The sequence below is a fragment of the Aegilops tauschii genome, chromosome 2, assembly GCF_002575655.3.
Source record: "Aegilops tauschii subsp. strangulata cultivar AL8/78 chromosome 2, Aet v6.0, whole genome shotgun sequence".
Classification (NCBI taxonomy): domain Eukaryota; kingdom Viridiplantae; phylum Streptophyta; class Magnoliopsida; order Poales; family Poaceae; genus Aegilops; species Aegilops tauschii.
Genome location: NC_053036.3, coordinates 652,425,591 through 652,451,326, shown reverse-complemented (window position 1 = coordinate 652,451,326; position 25,736 = coordinate 652,425,591). Strand labels below are relative to the sequence as shown.

At 50.7% G+C, this 25,736-nt stretch overlaps 4 protein-coding genes across 10 annotated transcripts; 2 read left to right on the top strand and 2 right to left on the bottom strand.

The window, feature by feature from the left end:
• The first annotated feature begins 672 nt into the window (after window positions 1–672).
• LOC109750553 (uncharacterized) lies at window positions 673–3,917 on the top strand. 7 transcript variants are annotated; one of them, XM_045233515.2, is made up of 5 exons: window positions 694–899; window positions 979–1,055; window positions 1,400–2,352; window positions 3,302–3,406; window positions 3,519–3,917. In XM_045233515.2, the coding sequence occupies exons 3-5, from the start codon at window positions 1,429–1,431 to the stop codon at window positions 3,633–3,635; spliced, it is 1,146 nt and encodes a 381-aa protein (XP_045089450.1). In that variant the 5' UTR covers window positions 694–899; window positions 979–1,055; window positions 1,400–1,428; the 3' UTR covers window positions 3,636–3,917. The 7 variants fall into 7 exon arrangements, with proteins under 7 accessions (XP_020165103.1, XP_073365517.1, XP_045089450.1 ...); XM_040400257.3 differs by having other exon boundaries at window positions 979–1,059; XM_040400255.3 differs by having other exon boundaries at window positions 979–1,059; window positions 1,161–2,352.
• Window positions 3,817–4,891, bottom strand: LOC109750563 (uncharacterized). Its single transcript, XM_040400259.3, has 3 exons — window positions 4,794–4,891; window positions 4,590–4,690; window positions 3,817–4,490 (listed from the first exon to the last, which is right to left on the bottom strand). The coding sequence occupies exons 1-3, from the start codon at window positions 4,889–4,891 to the stop codon at window positions 3,976–3,978; spliced, it is 714 nt and encodes a 237-aa protein (XP_040256193.1). The 3' UTR covers window positions 3,817–3,975.
• A 347-nt stretch (window positions 4,892–5,238) lies between these two features.
• Window positions 5,239–6,226, top strand: LOC120973938 (uncharacterized). Its single transcript, XM_040400260.3, has one exon. The coding sequence runs from the start codon at window positions 5,239–5,241 to the stop codon at window positions 5,911–5,913; it is 675 nt and encodes a 224-aa protein (XP_040256194.1). The 3' UTR covers window positions 5,914–6,226.
• Window positions 6,227–8,453: 2,227 nt separating this feature from the next.
• Window positions 8,454–10,605, bottom strand: LOC109750561 (uncharacterized). The gene is made up of 3 exons (XM_020309522.2): window positions 9,981–10,605; window positions 9,249–9,478; window positions 8,454–9,113 (listed from the first exon to the last, which is right to left on the bottom strand). Exons 1-3 carry the CDS (start codon window positions 10,603–10,605, stop codon window positions 8,499–8,501), a joined length of 1,470 nt encoding a protein of 489 aa, XP_020165111.1. The 3' UTR covers window positions 8,454–8,498.
• Between the last annotated feature and the right edge of the window lie 15,131 nt (window positions 10,606–25,736).

The following is a 25,736-nucleotide window of genomic DNA, read 5'->3' as shown; positions in this document are numbered from 1 at the left end:
CGGTTTCAACGCTGGCCTGGCTTGGAGAACATCAGAACACCATTAGCCAAACAGCCCCTCCTTCTCTACCATGACGAATCAATTGATTTTTTGTAGGCATCCCTCTTTCCTATGTCCTTTCCGCCTTTGCCCTTTCAAAAGTGGTGGTGGGACGAGACGTTCCTGCCTCTGGCGACTTTGTAAAATCTCAAGATGATATGCCGGCCTAGCCTCTTAGAGGTGTTCATAGGGGTAGGATGTGCGTTTATATGGATGAGTGTACGCGTGTGTATATGAACGAGCGTTTGCGTCTGTAAAAAAAAGAAAGTCAAAGGAACAACCGTGATTTATTTTACATCAAAACTATCGAAGATCAACTGTTGAAGATGCTGTCAGCATGTTGGTCACATGGGAACAATCATGCTACGCAACCAAACACATACGTACACAGGTATGAGAATCAAGAAAAATCTTGAGCACAGTCCGTCCGGAAAGAAATATAAAAATAAAAAGCCTTTGGATCACTAGGACTATTATCTATGCTGGAGATTTTAACGCCTTCCGAAAAAAAACACGAAGCGTGAAAATCGGCATCACCGTCGTGGACTGTAGTCAAGCTGGAAGCGGGGCCCACATCGCCGCCAGATTCCGGCGGCCCCACCAAACAGCCATCGACTGTCGGGTGACTGACTCTTCTCCCCATCCGTCTTCCTCTTCCTCCTCTCACCTCGCCACCGATTAAAATTATAAAAACAACGCCGGAGGGAGAGGGGAAAGAGGGCCTCCGGGAGAGGAGATTCCGCAAGCTCCGGCGCCGCAACAAGCTGCTTCGCTTCGCCCCGCTCCGGCGGCCCCCCGGCCCCCTCGCCGCCGCCGCGCCACCAGGGCCAGGGTTTCCTGCTCGGCTCCCAGCAAGCCAGGTACTAAAGGATCCGCCTTTCCTTTCCTCTCCTTCCGTTGGCTCCCCTGCTGCCGTCTCACCGGGTTTCCCTTCCCCAGTTCCCCTTCCCCGGCGCCATTACCCTTCCCCTTGGGCTCCGCTGCCGGATCCAACTCCTCAACCACCACAGGACAGCGTAGGTACCCCAGATTTACCGCCTCTGCCCTGTCCGCTCGTCTAGTGTTTCTTCTTGCTTATCTAATCTAAGCCGGATCCCAACTAATTTTGCGCCCTCCGTCAGGAGTAGACTGCAACACACGCCGGTGAATGAGGCTACACTAGACTATACCGCATCCCCTCGTTGCTTGCTGCTGATGCACCATTTCATCTGGGGGACTGAATAATTTCACCTCAGTCACTCACAAACAACTTGCATCCCTTTCTCTCATCAATCATCAATTAGCCATCTGTCTCTAGTCTCTGCTAGCAAGCACACTACTTGGTTATTACTCAACTGTTTTTTGTTCTCTTTCCTTTCAGGTTCTAAAGGTGGTCGATCCGTTGGCGCAATGGGCGTCGAGGAGGAGCAAGACGTGCAGCAACCGGACGCCGGCGCCGGAAAGCCTGATGCCGCCAAGCCACCGCCTTTGGAAAACAATCAGCAAAAACCAAGCGACCCCCGCACGTCGACCTGCAGCACTGACAAGGACGACGGCCTCGCTCTCTGCCGGGTGTGCCACTGCGTGGAGCCTGACCTCAGAGGCGAGTCCGCTCTGGGTTTCCTAGGCATCGTGCCGCCTTCCCCTGATCCATCCTGCCTGAAGACCGACAAGGACCCGGGCAACGGCACCACCAAGACTTCCATCAGCAAGGATAGCGCCAATGCTCCAACATTTCTCGAGTTCATAAGCCCCGAGGGGGAGATCTTCAAGTGCGCCACCGACATCGAATCGGGCCCTTTGCACCCGCAAGACGACATCGTGACCCTAGGATGCTCCTGCAAGAACGAGCTCGCGCTCGCGCACTACGCGTGCGCGCTCAAGTGGTTCATCAGCCACGGGTCGACCGTGTGCGAGATATGCAGTGATATCGCCACCAACGTGCGGCCCGAGGATTTCAACACGGTGCTCGCATCACTCAAGGACTACGAAGCTCTGAGGGAAAGGACGTCCACCGGGGACCTCTCCTACTTGCACTACAGGGCGGAGGCGTCCGTCGACCCGGCTGCCCTTGCCGCGGTACGGAGGCAGCGGCTCTGCGAGATATCGTCATGGTTCAACCCTCACAATGCACATTTCGTGTTTTCTCAGAGTCAGAGGCACAGCAACAACGAAGAGGTGCCAGTTAGCCCGAGTAATAACTCTGCAGACTATAGTGTTTCGGCTTGGGGGCCAGCACACGGGGGGCCGAGTGTCGGGAGTACCGGAGCTTTCGTTGCTATCGCCCTAGCTTTTGTTATTCTTGCATGGTTTGTTGCTCCACATGTTGGCAAGGTAATTAATCTACCCCTCAAAGCTTCATTCTTGTTTCTGTGTATGCTGTGGCACTCTTCTTCTGGACAGGAGTATGTCCATTCAAATTTCTTCATAGTTTTGTTCACAAGAGCAGATAGACAAACCTTATATACGTATATTTGTGCCCAACGGAATTACATACAATCATTTGAGATGACATTCTAGCTGCACATCCTTTCCAAGGAACCTGATGATATTGCTAGAGGCATAGAGCAGCTTTTATAATCTTGTCTTGTGGTCCCTATCGAATTTATCTTCTGAATGTTGTGTGCGTCTTAAAATTATCAGTGGACATTGCTGCTATGCACCAACTCATACCTTGTCATGTAATGATAGACAAACCTTACATGTGTGTTCAAAGAATTACATACATACAATTATTTGGGATGTTTACATTCAGCTGCCCATCCATTCTAAGTTGAACTGATGGCATTTCTAGAGACATAGGCAGCTGTTTTAATCTTGCACTTCCCCCCAACTTTTTCTTCTGAATGTGGTGCGCATCTTAAAATAAATAAATAAACCAGTGCCCACTGCTATTGTGCACCAACGCATACCTTTGTATGTAATAATAGGCCTCTTGCATTTTTTTTCCCTCCTCAAGACAGAGTATTACAGTAACGGCTAGTGATACGTCAGAAGTTAAGATAGTCTGAACTCTGAAGTTGTGTCAGTAGTGTAGGGCACTGAATTGTTTGTAGATCTAAGCTAAGATAGTCTGAACTCTGAAGCACAACACTTAGATGCAGTCAGCCATGAGTATATATTCTCAGGATGTAAGCTCATCATGTTTGTGACTGCAAATGTTTTCATTTCTCTGTATTGTGTATGGTATGATCTGCATGTATAAACCATACTCATTATTGTATTCAAAATATTTGACCATAATAATCTTTGTATTGATTTTTTTTTTCAAATTTATGTGCAGAGAGCGGCTGCGATCATCCTTCACATGCTTCTTGGAGGCCTATGCTCGTTGACTATAATAATCTCGCTGAGATTTGTAAGTAAACTAGGATGCTTAACACATATGGTTTGTTCTGAACTTTTTACTGCTAGCACTTACTCAGATGATAGTTGGTGGTGGTGGTGGCACTGTTTCTGCCTACTATGTTGTAATTCCCATCGTCCTTTTACATGTGCAGGTCTTCCCGAGAATCCAGTTTGGGTCGATGCGATACTGGGGGATCCTGTTCGTGTCCTGGTTCCTCGTGTTTGGAGTGTGGGCGTCGCGAACCCGCACCATCCGCCGCAATTCATGATTACATCGAGTGTGCCCTCAGTCAGCCGTCGTGAGGATTTAGGACCGCGGCGTCGCAAAGGGTAGCGTCCACAGCAGCGTTAGGTATTGCTGCCCTCCTTGTCTATATCCGCCGCTATATCATGGGTGCGTTTTTGTAGCTGAGTTATGTTGAGGTGTAAATGTTGGGCCGAGAAAACAAGTAAGAAGTTATGGTGATCTGCTACTCGTTTGAGATGCAGATGGATGACTGCTAGTTGTTCAGCATTGTGGATATGGGAAATGATATATGTATTTTTCCTGAGAGGCCATCCATCCAGGAAGCCTTGGTTGGGCATCTTCAAGAGTAATCCTGCCCCTTTCTATGCTCTGCTGTTTCTTATCTTGCCACTGGCCTTGCGCGCGAACCGCGAGGTGTGGGTCACCTTGATGCCATGGTCACTCCCATCATGCCTGTGGTTCACCCTGGGCTCCTTCCCCTCCTTGATGCTGATGTCGGAGTGACGGCTGGCGCCGACGGTGACCCGGTGGTTCCTGGGCCTCAGGGACCTCTCCAGATAGACCCTCCTCCTTGACATTGACGATCTTTCAGACTCGCCGTGCCTATGCCAAGTGGTGGTGGTGGTGTCCTCTGGGGAGTCGCTGTCGCTCTGGCTGAAGTGCCCTTGTTCAATGTCGTTGTCATGGCGTGGGCGCCTTCTTCTCGGTCGCCTCTGCCGTTGGCGCTTGATGCTCCTCATCTTGTTGCAGAGGCGCGCGCACCCGTGCTTGCAGGCGGAGGAGGAGCAGGAGAGGCAGGAGCAGAGGATCTTGGAGATGACATGGCAGACGCAGCGGCATATGCCCAGCTTGCAGACGACGTAGAAGAAGAGCAGCACTGCATCCATGTGTACATGTGATACTCCTACTATGTAATGTAAGCAGCAGAGATTTGTGTGTGTCTCTGTTGTTGTGGCACCACTCTTGCTTTGCTTACCAAGGTAGAGGAGGAAGAGCGTGGCGGCGGTCTTGGCGAGGCTGGCGACGCAGAAGTTGTCGACGTAGCAGAAGACGTCCCACATCGGGCCGCAGGCCGTGCTGCCATGCCATGGCCGGCGAGGAGAGGAGAGGTTGGCGGTCAGTAGAAGAAGGGGAAACTCAATGAATGAATGAATGAATGAATGTAGAAGTAGGTAATGACCTGCATGCCTTGCCGGAGAGGAAGTCGATGGGCTTGGAGAGGAGGTCGGCGAGGACCTTGGTGAAGCCCGACACCAGCGACTCCAACACGTTCCCCATTTGCTGCCTGATTCTTCTTCTTCTTCTTCTTCTTCTTCAGTCCGTCCCTGGCATCCGCATCCACGCCGCCGACCAATCTGGACCTGGAGTCCTGGACTGGAGGATGCGCGTGTGTGGTTTTGCTGCCGGCCGGAGTTGTGTCTCGCCGGAGAGGGAGAGAGAGAGGGCGCTAACCGCACCACGTCCTCTGTCTTGCCTTTTTTTTTCTTCTTCTTCTCAAAACAGAGCCGAGCAGAGCAGTTTTGAACCGCACCGCATTCTAAGTTAAGTTTGTAACCGACGCGCCTGTCCCGATTCGTATCCCCAATCCGCCGCCTGACCGAGCGCCAGGAAGGATCCGACCGACCATGGCCTCCAAGACCGAGTGCGAGTGCGAGTGCGAGTGCGGCGGCGACATCTCCGCCTCCCAGGAGGACGCCCTCGCCGCCTCCCCATTCCTCGGCGCCGCCCCTCTCGATCTGTCCCAGCAGCAGCGGGAGGAGGAGGAGGTGGAGGACATGGTCACCATGTGTACCCTCCCCTCCACGCCTTCCCGTTCGCCGTCGCCCGCGCCTCCCCCAGACCCCTTCCTGGGCGCCGACGACAACGACGAGGAGGTCTTGTCCGATCTCCCCCAGCAGCAGCAGCAGCAGGAGGAGGAGGAGGACGCCGTCACCATGTGCACCCTCCCCTCCACCCCTTCCCCCACCAGGTCGCCGTCGCCACCGCCTCCTTCCCCGCAACCTCGCCGGAAGCCGAGGGTGTGCGTCAGGAAGGTCAGGGTCAGGGGCGCCAAGATCCGCACCCCGACACCCAGCCCCGACCTACCGCCGGCAGTGGAGCCACAGCCACAGCCAGCCCAACCGACAGCGCCGGAGCAAGCAGAGCAGCAGCCCCATGCGGATGCGGATCCCCTCTACAGGGCGGTGCAAATGGTGGGCGCCCTCACCGACGCCACCGCCACAGCCAGGAGCAGCAGCAGCAGCAATGAGAATGCCGTCGAGGACTTGCTCGCGCTCGCCCGCCGTCGCGGCCTCCTCTAGCCACCCACCAGCCAGGAGGAGCAATGAGGATGGATGCCGCCAGGTCAGTCAGTCAGGTACACAACAATGGAGATGGATGCACTGACAAGAAGGAACACCTGCTGGTGCTTGGCCATGGCATTCAGTCAGTCATGCCTAGGATTAGATTGGATTAGATTAGATTACAGCAACTCAGACGCTCTCTTGTCTTCCATGTCTGTTTTCTTCCTAAAATCCAGTGCCTGGCTGATGCTCCATGTAATGTACTCTCTCTCCGTCCCATAATGTAACATGTTGTTTCACACTACTTCTTCAGACAAATGCTACTTCTTCAGCAGCAAATGCTTTTTTTTTTTGCAGGCAATAATGGGAGCGGTATATTCGACCTCGATTGTCGCATATGTCCAGTTTCCGTCGCCCCATTTGCCGTTTCCCCTATCTCTCGCGCGAGTTGGCGGGAGTGACATTTCAACTCCTTTCTTCTCGGTCGAATCAACACTGCCTCGACTAGGAAAAGGCCCGTGCAATACGCGAACCCCGCGTAGCCTCCCTGGCGGCTCGGGGGAGAAAACCCTAGCCGCAGCAGCTTTCTCCCCCCTCCTCTTCTCGTCCTGCCGCCGCTGGAGTGCGCATCTGAGCGAAGCTCGGGATGGCCCAAGGAAGGTGGCGGCAGGGCAGTTCAGGGCGCGGGCGTGAGGCGCTTGGCCGCCGCGATGTGCCTCCAGATCTTCGCGTCGGCACGGCGCGACGGAGGCATGGAGCTGCGGGCGGCAGTGCCGTGGAAAGGACCTTGCGCGGCGGCCCGAAGGGCCTGGTGGTCGCGATGCGTGCATCGATGTCGTTTGGGTGCCGGCGTCCTGCCGGTGTCCTAGATCTGGGTCCTCCCTGATCGGTGGCGCGGGGCTGGCATCCAGGTGGGCGCTCGGCCAGGGTGCCCCTTGGTGGTGGTGGCGCGGTCGGGGTGCTGGCGGCTGGGTGCACGGGCGCCGGCCTGCATGGAGGGGCCGTCGGCGCTGCTGCTTCTAAATGGCGCGGTGCTGGCGGCAGGAGGTCTGGCGGCTGGCGTGGCACGCGGAGGTGGTTTGTCAGATGGGATGGCCGGTCCTTGGCTTTGGATGGTTGAGGCTGCCGGTGAAAATCGTACTTCGGCTGTGGCCGGAGTCATCGACAGCGGCGCCTTCAGACGTCGTATTCTTGTTGGAGGCTTTGATGTGCAGTCCTCATCCTCCTTTCCATCACGCTCCGGGGGAAACCCTAGATCTGGTCTTCTGGATCGGACAGTGATGAAGCTTAGAGCTCCCTCTTGAGGGCATTGTCTTGGAGTTGGATCTGGCCAGAGGGACCCGTGGCTCGTGGGTGGAGCGGATGCACGTCGGCCGTCGAGGTTGGGTAGCTTGAGCACCCTTCACATGCGAGGAGCGCCAAATGTGCCATGTTGGTTGTTTCTCGTGGGATCAGAGCGGCATATGTCCGCCTCCTTTCGGGCATGTAGTTTCTCTCCGGTGTTGACGAGGTTGATGAATATGCTCATGGCAGACTTGTTGTCTGCCTTTCCGGCGTCTTGTATGTATTGTGGTACTTTAGGCCTAGGTTGCTAGGTGTGGCTTGCCGTTGTTTAGGTTTTCGTCTGGTTTCCCTCTATAAACCAAGCAGTACGGGTCCTTGTACCGTCTTCTTCCTACAATGAATATAACAGCTCTCCTGTTATCGTTAAAAAAAAAAACTCCTTTCTCCCCGCCGCCGCGCCATGATGGCATTGACCACCCGTAGCCACCGCTCATTGGTTTTCATGCCTCACTGAACCCATTGATGCTGTCTCAACCTTCCGCGTCTCCCACTGGCAACTTCCCCGCCACCGCGCCAATCCCTTCCACCGCCGGGGTGAAACAGAATGACAAGGCAACCACGTCCTCCATGGAGTAAGGACCCTTCCGACCATGGGCGCCACGCTCCCTTCCGCGCACGGTGGTACCATCTCGGGTGCTGGCTCGAGGACGGGTGCTTCCTCCAACCCCTCCTGCAGACGGGCGAAATCAAGCCAAGGGGCCGAGGAAGGGCAAGGCAACGACGGCTCGAGGACGGGCGCCCCCTCCACCCAATCTGGCGGCCCATGTACCCCGCGGTCCCTTCAACTCCACCGGCATCGACAACATGTTCGATCAAATGCGAGAGAGGTAAAATTTCTTGATAAAAAATATGACGTCCGATTGGTAGTGAAATACAATTTTATCTATAATCTTGGTCAAACATACATAAGACTTGCACAAAGAGGGGGTACTTGTCAATTTTATGTCTGAAAATAATAGATGTCATTTCACAAAACATACACCATAATAGAAAAGAGATTTCCACACCCACCCTTGCCAAAAGAGGCTGACATATAACGATTTTGCATAGTAATAATAGTAGTAAAATAGAAGAAAAACAATCGATCGGATCAGATAGAATAACAGTCTGATGACTCAGACCATAACGATTCACAACATACAAGTTGTACTCAGCACCAAGATGAGTAGATAATTATATGACTAACATATGCTAGACTAGACGATACACAACAGTTAGTTTGAAATCTTACATAGCCATCTTACTACATGGCTACGCAATCAACTGAGGAAGAGGTCCGCCTTTTCATTGACAAGCAAGGACCAGGCTACGGCAACCTCCACTGTGGCATCCCCAACTGAACACTCACGCATGCTTATTTGGCAGTGTTGAACATCGAAGTCAATGTGAGCCTTTCGAGCAATCCAGTGACGAGACTTCCCATATGCTTCGATGGCCACTCTCAGCGTTCCATGTGATTCCACTGAAATCACTTTCCTCGAGAGATGAAGGTAGTCATCTGATCCTATAGGCATTCCTTTACCACAGTGGTCAAGCAACACAATTTGCCTGTAAGTGGTACGAATATCCTCTGTTGCAGCCAAGGGAGACCACGAGCAGACAACTCGACATCCACATTTGAAAGGCCAGCGTCCTTTTGTCACGCGCACACCCAAGATAGTAGCCTGGAGCGATCTATCGAGCTGCTGAATGTTGAACTCTGCGACACAACGGTCACTGGAGAGCGAGAAAGTGGTACCATCTTCAACACGGTGGTCAAGAGTGATCGACACGCTATATTTGTCCACCCCCTCAACTCTGAGTGCAACTTCAAAGTCAACAGGGTCCATAGCAACAATCGCACGAGACGGACCAGTCAAGCATAAAGAACAATCCTGCAAGCATCATGTCATCATTATACTAAAAAAAATTTGTAATGGCTTCCTACAAAAATGCTTAATCGTAATGGACTACAAATGTAGGAACAAGAAACAAAGGAAAATGACGAGAAAACTGAACAGAGTACATACTTCTTGGGTGAGTTCTTGGTACTTAGACCTTGATCGAGAGAAGAGAATGTTGCGGTTGCGATCCACGGTGTCTCGAGCAGCGACCGTGCCGTACACTCTGAGTGGCCAGTTGAAGTCTTTCGGAACCGTTATTTTGATGGAGTAGACCTGCAAGGTGCTAGCGGCGACGGCAGCTGGGGATGGGATGACACCGGGTGTGTAGTGTGTAAAGTACATAGGGCTCAATGTGGCTGCAGCACCAAAGACAAGTGTTTACTATCATCAGGATTCTAATATGAATAAGTAAATAAAGTAAGCAAATTAAACATTTCTGCCATTCCATTTACTTACACAAGGAGAAACGAAGTTAGGCAAGAAGCATGCATGCATGTTTACTTGTACAGTAGAAAGGAAATTGGTTGAGTTATTATTGTTTGCTGAATCGTTGTCGCCACTCTATAAATATCGCGGTCTCAAATAAATGATAGAGATTGCGAGCATGGTCAGGTAAATCAGTGGAGTATCTTCTTGAGTTTACCTTTATTGTTTTGTTGTGTTTCTGTTAGGAAGTGGAAGTTTGTGGTCCCAGGAAGTTGTTCAGATTTTAGGATTGAGCATGTGTGTTAGTGATCTGCTAAAATAAATTTCTAGAGACGTATGTATATAGATGAAGAAAAGGTGTAGTAAGGCGAGCAACATGTATGTATGTATGTATGTATGTATGTATGTATGTATGTATGTATGTTGACTTACTTGTATCTCCGAAGCCACCGCACCTTCCGTCCTTGCTTCCCCATGAATTTTCCCAGAATCTGCGTTCATAGGCCAAGTCTATCCGCTCGGATTCCATCCTCTTTTTGAGGTACTCCATTGAGGATTTATCCAGGTGCGCCTGCTCCTCCTCCTCCTCCTCCTTCACGAGCTCGTCGAACGTCATCCCAACCTCCTCGGGATACTCCTCCTGCGCATCCTCTTCTTGTGCAACAACTAGCCGCGCCAGCTCCTTCTCGTAATGCTCAGGAAACTCATAGTACTTGTTGAAAATATTTAGAAATCCCGTGGAAAGATCCTGCTCCTCCTCCTCCTCCACAAGCCGCGGGTTGCGCTCCTGGTCCTGCTGATCAATGGGGAATTCCTTGCGGATGACCTTGTCTAACCTGGACGTTGTGCAACAGAGCTCCCTGGCCTGGTAGGAGCAGACGGAGGGAGCGTATCGGTGGCCGTTGGATGTTTTCAGGGAATGTAACATGGATAGCATCCGATGGCCCAAGTTCTCCATGTCTTGCAAGATGAAGTCGTCGCCCCTGGCAGCAGCGCTGGAGGTCGGTTTGATTTTGGATGAGTAGTCCATTATCTTGTCCGTTTGGACGGCGGCCATGTCCTCGGATCTTCTCCACGATGGTGTTTCAGATCTTTCCCCACGTTGTGCTACAAAACTATGGTCTACGTACCTGGCTGTGTATGTATATATACTACATACATATCCGGCAACTCAATCCTACTCCGACTATGGAACATAGACCTACACGCGCGTACGTATATATACTGGGACAAGTACTACTTCAAGCCGGAAGCAACCTGATGAGCTAGCAAAACTAATTTATCATGGACTCTTGACACTTTCCTAACCATGCATGTACTACTTTTTTTTTTTTTTGCGGGGAATGCATGTACTACTTGACGGAAGCAACCTGATCAGCTAGCCATCCGCCGTCATCGAGTTTTAATCTACTTCCTCCGTTCCTAATTATAAGCCTTTCTAAAGATTCCAATATGAACTACATACGGATGTATATAGACATATCTTAGAATGTAGGTTCACTCACTTTGCTCCGTATGTAGTCCACAATGAAATCTTTAAAAAGACTTATATTTAAGAACGAAGGGAGTACAAGGCAACATACCTGGTCGAGCACGTCCACGAGAAGTGACTCCAACATACACATCGACTTCTCCGGCATCGACACTTCGCCGCCGCTGCGAGGGATGCCTTCATACGACACATCATTGTCGACACGTCACTATAATGCCAACGCCTATACTTCATCACCAAGGTCTTCAGCAACGATTTCGACAACACACCGCCGCTGCTGCCCTGTCCACAAGACGGACATCTCCAGCGTCCTTTGACAGTATAACGACAAGACGTACGCGATCTCGACGGTGGCATCGACCACATCATCTACAACGGCATGACAACATTGTCCGCCTCAGCTACGACGGCATGACTGCATCGACACGGCGTAACTTTAGTGATGGCCCCTTTCACGGCCAACCGGTCTCGGCAAAACCGATGTGTGCCCCCGATGGGTGTCTGAGGGAGTCCTGGATTAGGGGGCGTCCGAGCTATGTGACATGGGCCGGACTGGTGGGCCGTGAAGATACAAGATAGAAGGCTTCCTTCCGTGTCTGGATGGGACTCTCCTTGGCATGGAAGGCAAGCTTGGCGTTCGGATATGAAGAATCCCTTTTCTGTAAACCAACCTGTATAACCCTAGCTCCCTCCGGTGTCTATATAAACCGGAGGGTTTAGTCCATAGAAGGCATCATAATCCTATAGGCTAGACATCTAGGGTTTAGCCATTACGATCTCAAGGTAGATCAACTCTTGTAACCCTTATACTCATCAAAGTCAATCAAGCAGGAAGTAGGGTATTACCTCCATTAAGAGGGCCCGAACCTGGGTAAACATCGTGTCCCTGTCTCCTGTTACCTTCGATCCTAAAGCGCACAGTTCGGAACCCCCTACCCGAGATCTGCCGGTTTTGACACCGACATTGGTGCTTTCATTGAGAGTTCCTCTGTGCCGTCGATAGAAGGTTCGATGGCTCCATCGACCATCCATACCAACGCTGCCTTGAGGGAGACCTTTCTCCCCGGATAGATTTTCGTATTCGGCGGCTTCGCACTGCGCGCCAACTCGATCGGCCACCTTGAGCATATCGATAGCTACGCCCCTGGTCATCAGATCAATTTCGGGAACTTAAACTACGCCGCTGATATCCGAGGAGACTTGATCTTCGAAGGGTTCGCGGCCCCGACCGCCGCTCTGGCTTCAGATCCAGAGCCGATCACCGGATCCGAAGACGGGAGTTTAGAGCCCGCCGGACTCCCCGCAGTTACGGAACTTACCATCGGAGGTCTGGAGGGGACGGCGTCATCGGCTGACCCGAAGACGAACCGAGCTCCCCTTGCTGCTAAACTGCCGGACTCTTCCTCGGACCCAAAATCCGAACTCCCAAGGTCTGCATCGAGCAGGCGTGGCCAGGAGGCTCTCACTCCGGTCAGCCCCGCGGACTCTCGCTTCTCGATCCGAACCTCGCTCTTAAACAAGGCTTCAGACTTAATGCGATCCCTCGCCATCACAGAAGAATCGCCGCCAAATTACGCCCAGCCCGGACTAGGGGCTGAGAGCGAGGAATTTTACTTCCCACCCACCACCCACTTCATAGCCACTGTCGAAGATTTAACCGACATGCTCGACTATGCCTCCGAAGACATCGACGATGCCAGAGGCGAGCAAGGCCAAAACCCACCGTTCATTGGACGCTGGACGGCCACCTCCACACATAATGTATATATGGTGGACACACCCAAAGAGGACGATGGCGATGGCGAAAAGGACCAGGTTGAAGACAAACCCGCGGACGCACCTCCGAAGCGCCGACGTCAGCGGCGCTGCTCAAAGTCACGTCGCGACAGAGACAGTAATAAAGACACCGGAGATAATAACACTCCGGAGAATGCCGAAGACCCTGAAGCCCCTGTCAAACTAACATCCGAACATGATGATTGGGAGGATGGGCAAGTTAACCCCGAAGACCATGCCGGGAATGAGGACTCGGAAGACAGTAACTACCTACCGATCTCCGAAGAGGATGTGAGCCTCAGTGACGAGGATTTCATCGTGTCGGAAGAACCCCTCGAACAAGAGCGCTTTAAGCGCCGGCTAATCGCCACTGCAAGAAGCCTGAAAAAGAAGCAGCAGCAGCTTCAAGCTGATCAGGATTTACTCAATGACAGATGGACTAACGTCCTAGTAGCCGAGGAATACGGCCTTGAACGCCCAACAAAGAGTTACCTGAAGCGCAAGCTACTACCACAATTTGACAATGAAGCCCTGGAGCCCATACCGCCAATGCGTGATGCGGTTGACAGACCGGACCGACCACCACGTGGCCAGAACAGAGCGGCAACTCAAGCCGAACACCAACCTGCACCACCTCGCCGTAGAGGCAGAGAAACAGCAGCTCCAGAATACACCTACGACCTATGACAGGACCTGGACAATAGAGCCGGTCAGACCAGATCAATCTACGGATCAAGGGGGCGTGCCCCAGCACGAGAGGACGGCCATCAGGCCTGGCGCGACAAGCACAACCTCACCCGGGCAGAAAATCGCATACGGACGTCATCCGAATTGCGTCGAGACGTTGCCCGATACAGAGGCGCCGTGCACCCCCTATGCTTCACCGATGAGGTAATGGAGCACCAGTTCCCGGAAGGGTTTAAACCCATAAACATTGAATCATACGATGGTACGACGGATCCCGCAGTCTGGATTGAAGATTTTCTTCTCCACATTCACATGGCTCGCGGCGACGATCTACATGCCATCAAATATCTCCCCCTAAAACTTAAGGGACTAGCACGACACTGGCTAAACAGCCTTCCAGAAAACTCCATCGGCAGCTGGGAAGATTTGGAAGACGCCTTTCGGGATAACTTCCAAGGTACCTATGTACGGACCCCAGACACCGATGACCTCAGCCACATAGTCCAGCAACCCGGAGAGTCAGCCAGGAAACTCTGGACCAGGTTCTTGATTAAAAAGAACCAAATTGTAGACTGTCCGGACGCCGAAGCCCTCGCGGCCTTTAAACACAGCGTCCGCGACGAGTGGCTCACCAGACATCTCGGCCAAGAAAAGCCGAAGTCCATGGCAGCCCTTACCGCACTCATGACCCGCTTTTGCGTGGGAGAAGGCAGCTGGCTAGCCCGTAGAAGCAATAGCACCAGCGGCCCCGGCACCTCCGAAGCCAGGGACGGCAATGGCAGGCCTCGACGCAACAAGCACAAGCGCCGAATCAATAATGACGGTACCGGAGATATGGCGGTCAACGCCGGATACAGTGGCCCTAAACCCGGCCACCGAAAGAAGCCGTTCAAAGGAAACAAAGATGGTCCATCCAGTTTGGACAGAATACTCGATCGGCCTTGCCAGATTCATGGCACCCCCGATAAGCCTCCCAATCATACCAATAGAAACTGTTGGGTTTTTAAACAGGCCGGCAAACTCAACGCCGAACACAAGGGGAAAGGGCCGCCCAGCGAGGACGACGATGAAGAGCCCCGTCAACCGAGCATAGGGGGACAGAAGAAATTTCCCCCAAGGTAAAACCATAAATATGATATATGTCACACATATCCCTAAGAGGGAGCGCAAGCGCGCATTACGGAACGTCGACGCCATAGAGCCGGTCGCCCCAAAATTCAACCCATGGTCGGCTTGCCCGATCACCTTCAATCGAAAGGACCACCCAACCAGTATCCGTCATGGAGGTTCGGCAGCTCTAGTCCTCGACCCAATCATCGACGGATTTCACCTCACGCGAGTCCTCATGGACGGCGGCAGCAGTCTGAACCTACTTTACCAAGACACTGTCCGCAAAATGGGCATTGATCCGTCAAGAATCAAGCCCACTAAAACTACCTTTAAAGGAGTAATACCTGGTGTAGAGGCCCGCTGCACAGGCTCAATAACATTAGAAGTCGTCTTTGGTTCGCCAGACAACTTCCAAAAAAGCGAAGACTTGATCTTCGATATCGTCCCCTTCCGCAGTGGCTATCATGCACTGCTCGGACGGACTGCTTTCACCCGTTTTAACGCGATACCACACTACGCCTATCTAAAGGTCAAAATGCCCGGTCCATGTGGCGTCATTACAATCAACGGAAACATGTAACGCTCCCTCCGCACTGAGGAGCATACCGCGGCCATCGCGGCCGAAGTACAAGGTGGCCCTGTCAAGCCGCACACCTCATCGGCTATTAAGCCGCCGGACTTTATCACACAAGGCCAGTCAATTCCGCATGCTGATAGCTCGGCAGTTCCAGAGCTGGATTAGCGGTTTTCCCTCCGTTGATCGCCATGTACATCCACGAAATTCGTACCGCGCGTGCATAATTATGCACTCAAAATACCTTGGGCATCTGCGGAGGCATAATACGGACATGCCTCTAGTACGGTTCGACCCTATATGGCCTTCCCTTTGTTTTTTAGTTATTTCTTCTCTTTTACCACAGGTGAATCAAAACCTATTCATCCTACGGACTTGCAAGGACTCTTTCCAAGCCCGGTTTCGTACAAATAGTTGAAGACCATTCCTCTCAAGGAACCTTTCTCTCTAAGGCGAAAGCGGCGCAGACGTGCGGCAGGAGGTCCAAGGGATTTTGTAGACCAAAACTTTACTCAAGAACCTGCTTAGAGCCTTTCCCCTTAGTCTTAGACCCACGACATGTAAAATGGCCTTGGTGATTATGGTATCCTCTGTAAGATTACGTTTTGACTTATCAATCAGATTCCAGTGAGCACAATTCTTATTCGGTATCGCCTTTATTTATAGACTGTATTCCGTCTCTTCGGTTGTCTCACGCACACACCTCGGCACAAATTGCCAGGGGCTCTATATGGTAACATATGCGTTGCCAATCAAAAGCCCGAACAACTTTATAGCACAATTCGGCGTCCCGAGCTTGGCATTATATGCACCGGCTCCGAATCATGTCTTTGGTCAATAGTTGGGTTGCCCGGCTCCTGTGTTTGCTGCCTTACGTTCCGTCTGATCGACTAAGGTAGTAAAGGAAGAACTACTGCGATTGTGTTTCTGGTTCGTCCGGTTAAGCATCTCAGTAGAGAAATCCGAAAAATGACTGTCATGATGCGGCGAGAGCTGGTCAGCCACTCGGCGACTTTTTAAAAATCTTTAGCGATTTTTTTCGTATTACACGAAGGACTGTTTTCCGGTCACATATGTAACGCACGCGCATCCGGATAACCGCGTACATACCAGGGGCTAACTCGTAGACCCATCATCAAACTCCTATGGCTAAGTGAGAGTGGTAAAGCCTCATAGTCCGATTGCCTGGTTCGCCGCACTGACACCTCCTTTACGGACCAAGACGTTGGGTCAAGTGTGATCAATGTGCTATTCTGAACACCCCCGTAGTATCTACGTGGGGGTTGAAGCCGACGACTGGAAAACTCTCAGGAATACAACAACGGCCGCACAGGAGGATAGAATTTTCAGCTAAAAACACAAATATACTGCAAGGCCTTAGTACATAATAAAAACGTCCAGACAATTCAGGTACATTCATTAGAACATAATGTCCTTTGAGCACTGACCCTCTATCAAGCGGGCGCCCTCTAGGACATCGTCTAAGTAGCGCTCCGGCGTGCGGTGGTCCTTGCCTCCGGGCGGGCCCTTAACTGCAACATCGGTGACCTTGATCTTCGCCCAGTACATCTTGACGCGGGCGAAGGCCATCCGTGCACCTTCTATACACACTGACCGCTTGACTGCGTCGATTTGCGGCACTGCATCAACAGGTCGCTGCACCAGGCCGAAATAGCTACTCGGAATGGGTTCGGCTGGCCATAGCCGAACTATGGCGTCCTTCATGGCCGCTCCAGACATCTTATGCAGCTCGGCCCACTGCGCCATTTGGTCGTTCAGCTGCGTCGGGCGCTCCTGCGCCGCAAACTGTGACCAAAACAACTTCTCCGTCGCATGTCCCTCCCGAGCTTGGAAGAATTGCGCGGCGTCGGCGGCACTCTTCGGAAGATCCGCAAAAGCGTCTGGAGAACTCCACAGTAGATTAAGCAAGGCATATCTCTGATCACCAAACTTAGTCTGTAAAAGAAAGGGCTTACCAGCCGCTATCTGTCCGGACTGCCAGACCTCTTCGCGAGCCGCTCTGGATTCGGACCGCGCATCTTTGGCCTCCTGAAGGGCTTTGTCGAGTTCGGTCACCTTGGCTTTATTCTCCTTCTCGAGGGACTCGCACTTGCGGGCGACGTCCTTGAGCTCTTGCTCTACGATGGATATCCGCACCTTGAACTGGCGCCAGGTGGCCTGTTCGGCCTTCAAATCTGCAGCCTCTTTATCAGCGGCCGCATTGCTCACCCCGACCTGCTGCTTGGCCCGGGCAAGTTCACCCCTGAGGGTCTCGACCTCGGCAGCGCCATCTGCAATTATGCAAATAATAGCGTCTAAGTTTAAACTTAGTGTTCGCACATTCATATAGGCATAAAAAGAGATGTTCGAAGCATACCTTGCGCTTCATCGATCCGCTTGTTAATGAGGACAATGTCCTCATCGGCCAGTTTTAGTTTCTGCTTTAGTTTGGAAACCTCCGCAGCCTGGGCGGTCGCCGCTAACAGTGAAGCCTGTTTTTCCAACCAAATACATACGTTACTTCCCGCAGATATCTATAGATCCTCTGTTCGCCCTTTTTCATGGGACGACCAGAGTCTCAGGGGCTACTATCTATATACAGGCGTATGGTTCATATGGAAAGCGGCTAAAGACATTACGTCACATACCTCGAAGCCTGTTAGAAGGCTTGCGAAGGCTTCATTCAGCCCGCTTTTGGCGGACCGAATCTTCTCAACCACCGTACCCATCAAGGTACGATGCTCCTCCAAGACAGACGTGCTTTGCAGTACGTCCATCAGGATGTCCGGCGCCTCCGAATTCAGGGAGGTCACCGTAGTATTAGGCCCCCCCCCCCGTGAAGGGAGCCGCTCACCCGACTCCGGATCCGTCTCCGGGGTGGTATTTGGATGGGGGCAGAACAGCCCAGGGCCCCCATCGTTGGTCTTCACGGGGGCCACACCTCTTGTGCCCTCGACGGCCGAGGTATTCCCCTCTAGTGCAATGTTGATGGTTCCCTGTACCTCTCGGCGATCCGGAGAAGGCCTCTGGGATGACACCTCGACGTCATCCGCCCTAGGGGCGAGGAAGCTTGTGGAGGTGTCTCACTTTCCATCATCTTCGGCGGTAGATCCCCCGATGACGATGATACTTGAGGGAGATCACGGGCCGGGCTGCAACACGTAATTTAATGTTATTCCCGCAGTTCAAAAGGAACTAGATGTGTATAGAACATCCTTAGTTGCTTACGATTCGGCAAGGGGCTTGACCTTGGGGCGGTGTTTTGGGACGGCCTCGGCTTCCGAACCCGAGCCATCTGACAGGGCTATCTATCCCCTCTTGGGCACCTCCACCTCCAGGTCTTCGGAGGCCTCCCTCTGCCTCCTCTGGGGAGGAGGGTTATCACTTCCTTCCTCCTCTTTGTCTTCGTCTTCGGAGGAGGGAGCCTCGGTCCCCCCCGGACTTAGCGTCCGATGTACCTTTAGGGTGAAGGCCACCTTCAGCCTTCCTATTCTTGTTCTTCTTGTCCTTCTTCGCTAGCGCTTGGTACGGCGTCGGGACCGGCATCTTCATTAATAGAGGATCAGCTGGGTTTTCGGGAAGAGGAGCCGAACACCTGATTCGCTCCGCCTTCTTTATCCAACCCTGATTAAAGGATGTAATTCTTAGTGCATCACCTTAGATTAATAGACTAAGCTATGTTCAGAAATTGAGCACTTACTGGGGTGTCCGGATGGTTGCAGTCGAGGCCGATGTCCTCAGATGTATTCGGCCATGACTTTTGAGTCTTGAAGAGCAGTTTCCAGATCCCTTTGTGTGTTGTGCCAAAGAATTGCTGCAGGGTCCGCGGCCCTTCCGGATTGAACTCCCACATATGGAGAGACCGTCGCTGGCACGAAAGGGTTCGGCAGACGAGCATCACGTGGATCACGTTAGTAAGTTTGGTGTCTTTTTCAATGATGCTTTTGATGCGCTTTTGCAACATTAGCACCTCATCGGACGATCTCCAGTCCAGATCCTTATTGATCCACGATGCGAGTGCAGTGGGGGGCCAGATCTGAAGGCAGGAGCGGCCGCCCATTTGGTGCCACGGGGTTCGTTGATGTAAAACCACTCCTACTGCCATACCTTGACGGTTTCCATGAAGGCTCCTTTTGGCCAGGTAACGTTGCCAAGCTTGCTCACCATAGCGCTGCCACACTACGCGTGCTCCCCGTCGACCACCTTTGGCTTCACATTGAATGTCTTGAGCCATAGGCCGAAGTGTGGGGGGATACGGAGAAAAGCCTCACACATGATGATAAACGCCGAGATATGGAGGAAAGAGTTCGGAGCTAGATCGTGAAAATCTAGCCCGTAATAGAAGATAAGACCGCGAACAAAGGGGTGGAGAGCAAACCCCAACCCGCGGAGGAAGTGAGGGATAAACACGACCCTCTCACCGGGCTTAGGTCTGGGGATGACCTACCCTTTGGCAGGGAGCCTGTGTGGGATTTCCGCAGTCAGGTACCTCGCCTCCCAGAGCCCTGCGATGTCCTCCTCGGTGATAGAGGAGGCCACCTAGTTGCCTTGAGAGCCGGACCCGGACATGGCTGGGGTGCTTGGTGGCAATGGAAGAAGTCGAGACTTGGGCGCTGGAGCTCAGGGATGGAAAGGCTGAGGAAGAAGAAGGCGTGGGGGAGAAAGATGGGTCCTTATCTCTTTATAAAGGCAATGAATATCAAGCGCCTCCTCACAAGCCTTAAAACTCGCCTATTCCTGAGGGGTCGTGCAAACGACACGGTTGGATTATCCAAACCCGTATTGATGAGAATCCCGCAATAAGGGGACATGATCTCTGCTTGGACAAGACGTGTCAATCTTGGCCGTGCCTCGAAATGCGAAGTGAGAGGCTAAAAACGGTTCAAAATAATAATAAGGCCAAGCATAACGTCTCGGCGGAAAAAAGCTGTTAATAGACATGACTTATTTTTAAGTATTTTGCGTTTGTGGCTTAGGGTTGTAACTGATAAACGGAGCCGGATATAGCTCTCATGTTGGAAGGCTACTTTGGGAATATTCGGAGGAGGAACCCGCCTTGCAATGCCGAAGACAATCTGTGTGCCGGACACATCGTCATTGAAGCCTGGTTCAGGGGCTACTGAGGGAGTTCTGGATTAGGGGGTCCCCGAGCATCCGAGCTATGTGACGTGGGCCGGACTGGTGGGCCGTGAAGATACAAGATAGAAGGATTCCTCCCGTGTCCGGATGGGACTCTCCTTGGCGTGGAAGGCAAGCTTGGCGTTCGGATATGAAGATTCCCTTTTCTGTAAACCGACCCTGTATAACCCTAGCCCCCTCCGGTGTCGATATAAACCGGAGGGTTTAGTCCATAGAAGGCATCATAATCCTACAGGCTAGACATCTAGGGTTTGGCCATTACGATCTCGAGGTAGATCAACTCTTGTAACCCCTATACTCATCAAAGTCAATCAAGTAGGAAGTAGGGTATTACCTCCATTAAGAGGGCCTGAACCTGGGTAAACATTGTGTCCCTGTCTCCTGTTACCTTCGATCCTAAGACGCACAGTTCGGGACCCCCTATCCGAGATCTGCCGGTTTTGACACCGACAGTGTCCTTCGGTGCTGAAAAACCGGTGGACTCATCGCTGATGACACCCTCTAACATATGCAAGGTGCGTCACTGTAGCTTTGTCATCTACAACATAGCGCAATTTTTTTACGCCTTCGGCTTTGTGCGGCTTCATTATCCATGACAACTACACCGTCGACCATGACTACTACATGATCTGATAGGCTAGTTAAGGCGTCGATGCGCTCAGGTGGCGCAATACGGTGCGAAGGCTATAGTGCTACAACGATTTGGTCTGTCGGGGCTCTACGCCTGGATTTGGCTTACTTAGTGCACCGGCTTGCCTTGGCCGGCCATTGCACATGGACGTGGTTGCAAATTATGGACAAAGGCTTGACATAGAGGGATGGTTATGCATTGGCGGTGGTCACATCACATGTAGTTACTGGCATTACAGAAAAGTGGTGGCGACAACACTTCAGTGACTTTGATGGTGGTGCTACCCAACACCCAGTCTCGAGTTCCAGAGTGAAAGCCTAGGTCCGACCCGAGCTGGTTATACCTGACAATGGCAATATTTTTTTACGTCGTTACCTTGTTGAAGGCATTGCTCGGATATGCTTGGATTGATTGTTCAGGGTGAAAATCTAGATTCTAACCTTGGTGGTTGAATTAGGTAACGACGATGCTTGAGTGTCGCTCCCGCTGTTGAAGAATCTTGTCGTCCTTGTGGTGTCATGAGATGGTTGTGGTCATTGCTGCAGTTTGTTGATCGCATATCTGACCACTTTAGGGTTTTCTCTTTTTTTTTCTCGCCCACGCATAACTTTGGTCTTATATGGCTTTGCTTGTTGTCGGCGTGTTTTCGTGTGTGTTGGTGTTGGTTGTGTGCATCTTAACTATGCAGATTCTGTTGGGGAACGCAGTATTTCAAAAAATTTACCTACGATCACGCAAGATATATCTAGGAGATGCATAGCAACGAGCGGGGAGAGTGTGTCCACGTACCCTCATAGACCAAAAGCGGAAGCGTTTAGTAACGCGGTTGATGTAGTCGAACGTCTTCACGATCCAACCGATCCAAGTACCGAACGTATGGCACCTCCGTGTTCAACACATGTTCAGCTCGATGACGTCCCTCGAGCTCTTGATCCAGTTGAGGCCGACGGAGAGTTCCGTCAGCACGATGGTGTGGTGACGGTGATGATGAAGTTACCGGCGCAGGGCTTCGCCTAAGCACTACAACAATATGACCGAGGTGTGTAACTGTGGAGAGGGGCGCCGCACACGCCTAGGAACAATTAATGTGTGTTCTAGGGGTGCCCTCCCCACGTATATATAAAGGAGGGAGAGGGAGGGAGGCAGCCTAGGGTGCGCCCAAGTAAGAGGAATTCTACTTGGGCCCCTAGTCCAATTCGGCCCCCCTACCGTATTTGGACAAGGGGGAAAGGAAGGAGGGGGGAGGGGAAGGAATTAGGAGTCCTACTTCATACTTTCCTTTTCCTCCTCTCCTTTTCCTTTCTCCCCACGTGGCTGGCCCTATAGGGGGCACACCAGCCCCTTGTGGGCTGGTGTGTTCCCTTACTTGGCCCATTAAGCCCATATCTTTGCCGGGGGTTGCCCGGAACCCCTTCCGGTGACCCGGTATCACCCGGAACACTTCCGGGGTCCAAATACCATCGTCCTATATATGAATCTTTACCTCTCGACCATTTTGAGACTCCTTGTCATGTCCATGATCTCATCCGGGACTCCGAACAAACTTCGGTCATCAAATCACATAACTCATAATACAAATCGTCATCGAATGCTAAGCGTGCGGACCCTACGGGTTCGAGAACTATGTAGATAGGACTGAGACACATCTCCGGTCAATAACCAATAGCGGAACCTGGATGCTCATATTGGCTCCTATATATTCTATGAAGATCTTTATCGGTCAAACCGCATAACAACATACATCATTCCCTTTGTCATCGGTATGTTACTTGCCCGAGATTCGATCGTCGGTATCATCATACCTAGTTCAATCTCGTTACCGGCAAGTCTCTTCATTCGTTCTGTAATGCATCATCCCGCAACTAACTCATTAGTCATATTGCTTGCAAGGCTTATAGTGATGTGCATTACCGAGAGGGCTTGTGATACCTCCCCGATACTTGGAGTGACAAATCCTAATCTCGATCTATGGCAACCCAACAAACACCTTCGGAGACACCTGTAGAACATCTTTATAATCACCCAGTTACGTTGTGATGTTTGATAGCACACAAGGTGTTACTCCGGTGTTCGGGAGTTGCATAATCTCATAGTCAGAGGAACATGTATAAGTCATGAAGAAAGCAATAGCAATAAAATTCAACGATCATAATGCTAAGCTAATGGATAGGTCTTGTCCATCACATCATTCTCTAATGATGTGATCCCGTTCATAAAATGACAACACATGTCTATGGTCAGGAAACATAACCATCTTTGATTAACGAGCTAGTCAAGTAGAGGCATACTAGGGACACTCTGTTTTGTCTATGTATTCACACATGTACTAAGTTTCTGGTTAATACAATTCTAGCATGAATAATAAACATTTATCATGATATAAAGAAATATAAATAACAACTTTATTATTGCCTCTAGGGCATATTTCCTTATGTCTCCCACTTGCACTAGAGTTAATAATCTAGTTCACATCGCCATGTGATTTAACACCAATAGTTCACATTACCATGTGATTAGTTCACATCGCCATGTGACTAATACCCAAAGGGTTTTACTAGAGTCAATAATCTAGTTCAAATCGCTATGTGATTAACACCCAAAGAGTACTAAGGTGTGATCATGTTTTTCTTATGAGAGAAGCTTAGTCAATGGGTCTGTCACATTCAGAGTCGTATGTATTTTGCAAATTTTCTATGTCTACAATGCTCTGCATGGAGCTATTCTAGCTAATTGCTCCCACTTTCAATATGTATCCAGATTGAGACTCAGAGCCATCCGGATCGGTGTAAAAGCTTGCATCAGCGCAACTCTTTACGACGAACTCTTTATCACCTCCATAACCGAGAAATATCTCCTTAGTCTTCTAAGGATAATTTTGACCGTTGTCAAGTGACCCACTCCTGGATCACTATTGTACCCTCTTGCCAAACTCATGGTGAGGTTCACAATAGGTCTGGTACACAGCATAACATACTTCATAGAACCTATGACTAAGGCATAGGGAATGAATTTTCATTCTCTTTCCATTTTCTGCTGTGGTAGGGTTTTGAGTCTTTACTCAACTTCACACCTTGCAACACAGGCAAGAACTCCTTCTTTGACTGTTCCATTTTAACTACTTCAAAATCTTGTCAAGGTATGTACTCATTGAAAAGAAAAACTTATCAAGCGTCTTGTTCTATCTCTATAGATCTTGATGCTCAATATGTAAGAAGCTTCACCGAGGTCTTTCTTTGAAAAACTCCTTTCAAACACTCCTTTATGCTTTCCAGAAAAATTCTACATTATTTTCGATCAACAATATGTCATTCACATATACTTATGAGAAATGTTGTAGTACTCCCACTCACTTTCTTATAAATACAGGCTTCACCGCAAGTCTATATAAAACCATATGCTTTGATCACCTTATCAAAGCGTATATTCCAACTCCAAGATGCTTGCACCAGTCCATAGATGGATCGCTGGAGCTTGCATACTTTGTTAGCACCTTTAGGATTGACAAAACCTTCTTGTTGCATCATATACAACTCTGCTTTAAGAAATCCATTAAGGAATGTAGTTTTTGACATCCATTTGCCAGATTTCATGAAATGTGGCAATTGCTAACATGATTCAGACAGACTTTAAGCATCGATACGAGTAAGAAAATCTCATCATAGTCAACATCTTGAACTTGCCAAAAACCCTTTTCGACAAGTCGAGCTTTGTATAGTAACACTACTATCAGCGTCCGTCTTCCTCTTCAAGATCCATTTTATTCTCTATGGCTTTCCGATCATCGGGCAAGTCAACCAAAGTCCACACTTTGTTCTCATACATGGATCCCATCTTAGATTTCATGGCCTCAAGCCATTTCACGGAATCTGGGCTCATCATCGCTTCCTCGGAGTTCCTAGGTTCGTCATGGTCAAGTAACATGACTTCCAGAACAGGATTACCGTACCACTCTGGTGCAGATCTTACTCTGTTTGACCTACGAGGTTCGGAAGTAACTTGATGTGAAGTTTCATGATCATCATCATTAGCTTCCTCACTAATTGGTGTAGGCATCACCGGAACTGATTTCTGTGATTAACTACTTTCCAACTCGAGAGAAGGTACAATTATCTCATCAAGTTCTACTTTCCTCCCACTCACTTCTTTGAGAGAAACTCCTTCTCTAGAAAGGATCAATTCTAAGCAACGAATATCTTGCCTTCGGATCTCACTACAGGAAACAGCTAATTTGCCGTCAGTGGACATCTTTGTCGTCAACTTTTTGTCGGGGCAGACGGCAAAGAGTAGTTTTGCCGTCAGCTGCAGACGGCAAAAAATGACTAACGGCAAAACATATTTTGCCGTCTGCATTTTTTATTACAGACGGCAAATTAGTCTTTGTCGTCTGTTTTTTATTACAGACGGCAAATCTCATACTTTGCCGTCTATAAAATAAAATACAGACATCAAAGTCTTTGCCGTCTGCGTTTTTTATTACAGATGGCAAAGTATGAGATTTGCTGTCTGTAGTAAAAAAGTAGACAACAAAGACATACTTTGCTGTCTGTATAAAAAACGCAGACGGCAAACAAGAAGCACACCACGCGGATGGATCGCGCGGATGGATGACGTGGCGGTGCCTCCATACCCACGCAGCGCCACCCATCCTGACCCACCCACTAACCCAAGCTCACAGGCCCACCCACCCACCAACGCACGCCCCCAATACACCCATCCACGCACACCACACAACAACTCACACCACGAAACGCAAAACACACATGCATGGCTGGCGCGGGC